Raw genomic sequence first — 8,098 nt, 5'->3', positions numbered from 1 at the left:
GATGCTCATTATGATGATTTTGATCATAATTACATATTAAATATAATAAATTATGGTTACCATGGTAACCATGATGCTCATTATGATGATTTTGATCATAATTAGCATAGTAATCATGATAAATGATGGTTATAATGGCAACCAAGATGATCATTATGATCATTTTGACCATAATTAGAATATTAATCATAATAAATAAATGAGGTTGCCATGGCAACTATGATGATCATTATGATGATTTTGATCATAATTGCATATTAATTATAATAAATGATGGTTGCCATGGCAACTATGATGATCATTATGATGATCTTGATCATGATTAGCATAATAATCATAATAAATGATGGTTGCTATTATAACCATGATGATCATTATGATGATTTTTATCATAATTAGCATATAATTATAATAAATGATGGTGCCATGGCAACTATGATGCTCATTATTATGATTTTTATCATAATTAGCATATTTATCATAATAAATAATGGTTGCCATGGCAACTATGATGCTCATTATGATGATTTTGATCATAATTAGCATAGTAATCATAAAAAATGATGGTTATAATGGCAACTAAGATGATCATTATGATCAATTTGACCATAATTAGAATATTAATTATAATAAATAATGGTTGCCATGGCAACAATGATCCTCATTATGATGATTTTGATCATAATTAGCATATTAATCATAATAAATGATGGTTACCATGTCAACCATGATGATCATTATGATGATTTTGATCATAATTAGCATATTGATCATAATAAATTATGGTCGCGATGGCAACCATGATGCTCATTATGATGATTTTGACCATAATTAAATATTAATCATAATAAATGATGGTTGCCATGGCAACCATGATGCTCATTATGATGATCTTGATCATAATTAGCATATTAATCATAACAAATGATGGTTGGCATGGCAACTATGATGATCATTAGATGATCTTGGTCATAATTAGCAATTAATCATAAAATGATGGTTGCTGTGGCAACCATGATGCTCATTATGATGATTTTGATCATGATTAGCATATTAATCATAATAAATTATGGTTGATATGGCAACTATGATGACCATTATGATGATCTTGATCATAATTAGCATATTAATCATAATAAATAATGGTTGCCATGGAAACTATAATGATCATTATGATGATCTTGATCAAAATTACCATATTAATCATAATAAATGATGGTTACCATGGCAACCATGATGATCATTATGATGATCTTGATCATAATTAGCATATTACTCATAATAAATGATGGTTGCGATGGCAACCATGATGCTCATTATTATGATGTTGATAATTATTAGCATATTAATCATAATAAATTATAGTTACCATAGCAACCATGATGCTCAATATGATGATTTTGATCATAATTAGCATAGAAATCATAATAAATAATGGTTACCATGGCAACCAAGATGATCATTATGATCATTTTGACCATAATGAGAATATTAATCATAATAAATGATGGTTGCCATGGCAACCATGATGCTCATTATGATGATTTTGATCATAATTACATATTAATTATAATAAATCATGGTTGCCATGGCAACTATGATTATCATTATGATGATCTTGATCATAATTAGCATATTAATCATATTAAATGATGGTTGCAATCACAACCATGATGATCATTATGATGATTTTGATCATAATTAGCATATTAATTATAATAAATTATGGTTTATATGGCAACTATGATGATCATTATGATGATCTTGGTCATAATTAGCATATTAATCATAAAAAATGATGGTTGCTATGGCAACCATGATGCTCAATATGATGATTTTGATCATAATTAGCATATTAATCATAATAAATAATGGTTGCCATGGCAACTATGATGATCATTATGATGATCTTGATCAAATTTACAATATTAATCATAATAAATTATGGTTGCTATGGCAACTATGATGATCATTATGATGATCTAGATCATAATTAGCATATTAAATATAATAAACGATTGTTGCCATGGCAACCATGATCCTCATTATGATGATTTTGATCATAATTAGCATATTAATCATAATAAATGATGGTTACCATGTCAACAATGAAGATCATTATTATGATCTTGATCATATTTAGCATATTAATCATAATAAATTATGGTTGCTATGGCAACCATGATGCATATTATGATGATTTTGACCATAATTAGCATATTAATCAAAATAAATAATGGTTGCCATGGCAACTATGATGATCATTATGATGATCTTGATCAAATTTACCATATTAATCATAATAAATTATGGTTGCTATGGCAACTATGATGATCATTATGATGATCTTGATCATAATTACCATATTAAATATAATAAATGATTGTTGCCATGGCAACAATGATCCTCATTATGATGATTTTGTTCATAATTAGCATATTAATCATAATAAATGATGGTTACCATGTCAACCATGATGATCATTATGATGATTTTGATCATAATTAGCATATTAATCATAATAAATGATGGTTGCCAGGGCAACCATGATGCTCATTATGATGATCTTGATCATAATTACATATTAATTATAATAAATGATGGTTGCCATGGCAAATATGATGATCATTATGATGAACTTGGTCATAATTAGCATATTAATCATAATAAATGAAGGTTGCTATGGCAACCATGATGCTCATTATGATGTTTTTGATCATAATTAGCATATTAATTATAATAAATTATGGTTAATATGGCAACTATGATGACCATTATGATGATCTTGATCATAATTAGCATATTAATCAATATAAAAAAAAATGGTTGCCATGGCAACTATGATGATCATTATGATGATCTTGAACAAAATTACCATATTAATCATAATAAATTATGGTTGCCATGGTAACTATGATGATCATTATGATGATCTTGATCATAATTACCCTATTAAATATAATAAATGATTGTTGCCATGGCAACCATGATCCTCATTATGATGATTTTGATCATAATTAGCATATTAATCATAATAAATGATGGTTACCATGTCAACCATGAAGATCATTATTATGATCTTGATCATATTCAGCATATTAATCATAATAAATTATGGTTGCCATGCCAACCATGATGCTCATTATGATGGTTTTGACCATAATTAGCATATTAATCATAATAAATGATGGTTGCCAAGGCAACTATGATAATCATTATGATGATGTTGATCAAAATTACATATTCATTATAACAAATGATGGTCGCCATGGCAACTCTAATGATCATTATGATGATCTTGATCATAATTAGCATATATAAAATGATGGTTGCGATGGCAACTATGATGCTCATTATGATGATTTTGATCATAATTAGCATATTAATCATAATAAATCATGGTTACCATGGCAACCATGATGATCATTATGATGATCTTGATCATCATTAGCATATTACTCATAATAAATAATGGTTGCCATGGCAACCATGATGATCATTATGATGATTTTGACTATAATTAGCATATTGATCATAAAAAATGATGGTTGCCATGGCAACTATGATCATCATTATGATGATTTGGATCATAATTAGCATATTATTCATATTAAATGATGGTTGCCATGGCAAGCATGATACCATTTATGATGATTTTGATCATAATTAGCATAATAATCATAATAAATGATGGTTACCATGGCAACCATGATGCTCATTATTATGATTTTGATCATAATTAGCATATTAATCATAATAAATTATGGTTGATATGGCAACTATGATGAACATTATGATGATCTTGATCATAATTAGCATATTAATCATAATAAATTATGGTTGCCATGGCAACTATGATGATCATTATGTTGATCTTGATCATAATTACCATATTAAATATAATTGTTTCGTTCTCTGAACGACTTCGAGGACTGCCCAGCAACCGAGACGAGTTGGCTTTTGCACGATTTATTAGGATGTATGATATATACAACACTTCAGTGTAGTCAAACTAAAATTGAATTAAAATACAAACTATCACTAATTACATACGTTATTTGTATGTCTTAAATTCATCCTTAAATAAAGACTATAAAGTTCATATCTACTTACAACTCGGTATCCTCTCTCGGTTCATCAACGTCTACGTTTCTATGTTTAAGATTTGAATTCTTCTAAATATCTAAGGTTCAATGTTCTAAGGTTCTAAGACTAAGTATCTTTTTGGGCGGCGTATAAGCCGTATTTTATATGCTTTTAGATGAATAAATTACTAACTATTAATTACCTTGTCCTTTTGTACACTAATCCCACTGGTACTTTAAACCACAGGGATGATTACCTAAATCTTAATTATTGACATATGTTCAATTCACTTCCCCTGGGTGCGGAGATACAATCGAGCAACCTATTTTAACGTTCTTCAATTTACAAACGTTCACCCAATTCTTGGTTAGTAGCGATGAGGCATAATTTATGTATAGGTCTATAATATTCTCCCGTCTCAGTCTTGATCTTCGCTTTTCTTACTAGCTGATCCATTCCGGGAAATACTTCTTTTACTATGGCCATTTTCCATTTACGTCTAGGGGTCCCTTCCAATTCTAAAACGATATCTCCTACTTGCAAGTTATTTCTCGCTCGATACCATTTATTTCTAGGGAGCAAGGTTGGCGCGAAATACTTTTGCCATGCACGCCAAAATTCTGTAACTCTCTGCTGCGTACTACGATGTAGATTTCTTGGATTAACTCGCTCTTCGTGTTCTGGCGTTGGTAGTGGCAGATGTGGGCCAATGATGAGTCATTTGGGGTTATAGGTGGTTCTTCCCACACTTCCGATGAACTTGGGTAAAGAGGTCTGCTGTTTACCAATAGGTGATCTCTGCAAGACTCGTCCTCCATTGTTCTTCAGAAAATGGTCGATTTTGGCATGTAGCTGCAATGGCTTGTCGTACCGACTTAATCAAACTCTCGACAACTCCATTCATATGACTTGCTCGAGGAATATTCCATTGCCACTCGAACTGGCACGAAAATTCGTTTGACAGGACTCTTTCGATTTTCCTTTTGTCCCAATTTCTACAAACTTCTGTCAGATATCCTTGTGCCCCTTTGAAGTTTGTCCCGCAGTCTGACCAACATATTGAAGGATGACCACGCAAACTTGCAAATCTTCGAAATGCCATAATGAAAGTATCTGTGCTCTTATCTGTACAAAGTTCGAGATGTATAGCTCGGGACGTCATGCATGTAAATATAATGATTTGCGCTTCTTTCATTGTTTTCCGGTTTAGTTTAACTTGAAATGGTCCAAACATATCTATCGCGGTATGTGAGAATGCTGGACAATTAGGGTTTACTCTGATAGTTGGGATCTGTCCCATAAGTTGTTCTAATGGCCGTGCGCGTAGTTTTCTGCAGGTGACACACGTCCGCGTAAGATGTTTGGCAGTTTTTCGCAACCCGATGATCCAATACTTTCGACGAGCTTCATGGATCAATCTTTGATATCCACAATGTCCTGAAATTTCATGAAGGTGTTTCAGGAGTAACACAACGAGGGGATGATTACGAGGCAGAACAATTGGATTACGCATGTCACGAGGTAGGGTGCGTATCTTCTCTAATCTTCCAAATGCACGTAGAATTCCCTCGTCATCTACTTTCGCTAACAATTTCTTGTCTATCTTGCTAGGGTCTTGTTCTGTTTGCGCCCATTTGCAAAGTAGATTTTCAGATTCTTTAATTTCTTTTACAGATAGTGATCCGGATTTCTTTTGTTTTGTCCTTACGTAATGCGTAAAACGTAGAACGAAGGCTAATGCTCGTCGTGCCTTTCGAAACGTCGAACATGTTTGTAATATATGTTCAAGGACAGGATTTCTTGCCAGTTCTTTAGAAGTCACGTTGCATTGAATTTCTTCTATTCCCCTCGGTTTCTTGACCTTTTTGTATTCCGTCTCAGCTATTTCTTTATTTTCTCTAGTAAGCTCGTTAAGGACAAGAAAGTCGTCATCAGGTAATTTGAGAAATTCTGGACCTTTCATCCATTCATATAGCTGATTATCTGGAATTCCTCGTGTTAGGGCATCTGCGGGATTTTCTTCAGACTTGATATACTTAAAGGTCCCCACGTCAATGGATTCTTGGATTTCAGCTACTCTAGCGGACACAAACGGCTTGAATTTTCTTGGGGAACTTTTAATCCATGTTAACACCGTCTGTGAATCCAACCAGAGCACGGTCTTGCAGCCATCGATCTCGGCTAAAGATAACGCTTCTTTGCAGGTTCGGTAGAGTCTCACGAGGGTAAGGCATCCCATCAGTTCAAGTCTTGGCACTGATTTCTTCTTTAAAGGAGCAACGAACGCTTTCACTATCAGAGGTATGTAAACGAAAGTTCCGTCACTGAGTTTCCATCGTAAGAAGATTACCGATCCATAAGCCTTCTCGCCACCGTCACCGAAGCCGTGGATTTCTGGATTCCCGATGGCCAATTCGGGTCTGAGTTTTCTCTGAAATTCGATAGACAGAAGACCATTCAAACGCTTAATGTTTTTCATCCATTTGCTTTGCATGTCTTCTGAGAGCGGATCGTCTTAGGCATATCCAGAACTCCATAGTTCTTGCAAATAGACTCGTATTTCAATAGTAACAGGAAGGACAAGGCCAATGGGGTCCCAGAATTGGGCGAGGCTTGCAAGACACTTTCGTTTTGTGAGTTGTTTCAGGTCACAGGAAATCTCGTCTTTCTTGAACGTAAACGTATCTTTAAGTTTATTCCAGTAGTGACCGAGGAAGGTTGTAACTTTCTCATCGGTTTGATCAACATTTTCGTGGTTGGAGTGCCACGCTTTCACATCGAATTTGCCGGTTTTCAATATGGCGTCAATACTTTCTGTGATCTTCTTCGCTTGTACTTCATTTCCCTTTGATCCACCGATATCATCGACATAAGCGTGTTTCTGCAGTTCATGGGAAGCTTCAGGCTACTCTGCTTGTGCGGCTCTCGCCAGTGTATTGATCGCGCCAGTTGCAATATCAGGGGCAGGTTTGTCTCCGAAGTTCAGTCGTATCCACTGATAGACTTTCGGTTCTTCGTTTTCGTTTGCTCTCCATAGGAAGCGATGGAACACTTGATTCTTCTGGGTGAATTAATATTTGGTTAAACATTTTACGTACGTCACCCGCATAGGCAACTTGATTTAATCTCCAGGCTGTTAACACATTTGGCAGACTGTTGATGTAATTTGGTCCTTTTTCTAAGTGTTCATTTAGTGATTTTCCGTGCGGTCCTTTGGCAGAGGCGTCAAAGACCAATCTAACTTTAGTCGATCTCTCAGGGGTAAAGACTGCATGCATAGGCAAGTACCATTCTGGTTCTTTATGATTTACCTCTGCTAGTGGAATTTCTACCACGAAATTTTGTTCAATCAATTTGTCCATTTCGTGTTGAATTTCTTGCAGACAGTTCTTTCGTCGAAAACTTCGTTCGGTTGAGAGCATTCTTGCATACGCCATTTCGTAGTTTGAACTCTGTGGGGGACCTGAATCATTCCACGGCATGCGTACTTGTATTCTGCCATCAACCATCTCAGTGGATTCTGTGACTGATTTGATGAATCTATTTTCTTTGAGGGTATTGTCATCACACGTACAGAGTGTAGTAGGTCTCACTCCTAGTAGATCTTGGGTCAGTAAAGTTTTAATATCTTCAATTGCACTGACTGTACCGACATCGACCGAATGGATTCCTGAGCAAGATTGATCATCTACTTGACCAAGTAAATACCACCCGAAGCAATTCTCCTTGGCTATCGGTTCCGCTGGTTTTCCTTGTTTCATATCAATATCGACGAAGGCTTCTGGAAAATCGGTGCCTATGAGTAAATCGACTTTGCCGCCACCAAGATGTAATTTGTTGGAAATCGTTTGTAAATGTTGATACTTATTATGATATGTTTTGAAATTGTTTTCGCAGGGCTACATAAGTTCGTAAGAGTATACACTGACATGTGTTTTTCAAAAGTTTCGTCACGTGGAGACATGACTGTTATATTTAGAAGCTCCGACATTTCGGCTTTTCTTTTACCGCC

General features: G+C 34.5%; 1 protein-coding gene across 1 annotated transcript; it reads right to left on the bottom strand.

Moving 5' to 3' along the window:
• Positions 1–4,867: 4,867 nt before the first annotated feature.
• On the bottom strand, positions 4,868–6,580 carry LOC114541673. The gene has a single exon (XM_028561473.1). It carries the CDS (start codon positions 6,578–6,580, stop codon positions 4,868–4,870), a length of 1,713 nt encoding a protein of 570 aa, XP_028417274.1.
• Positions 6,581–8,098: the final 1,518 nt, after the last annotated feature.

The sequence above is a fragment of the Dendronephthya gigantea genome, unplaced genomic scaffold, assembly GCF_004324835.1.
Source record: "Dendronephthya gigantea isolate DGI-Jeju-01 unplaced genomic scaffold, DenGig_1.0 000302F, whole genome shotgun sequence".
Taxonomy (NCBI): domain Eukaryota; kingdom Metazoa; phylum Cnidaria; class Anthozoa; order Malacalcyonacea; family Nephtheidae; genus Dendronephthya; species Dendronephthya gigantea.
This window is presented reverse-complemented; position numbering and strand designations above follow the sequence as displayed.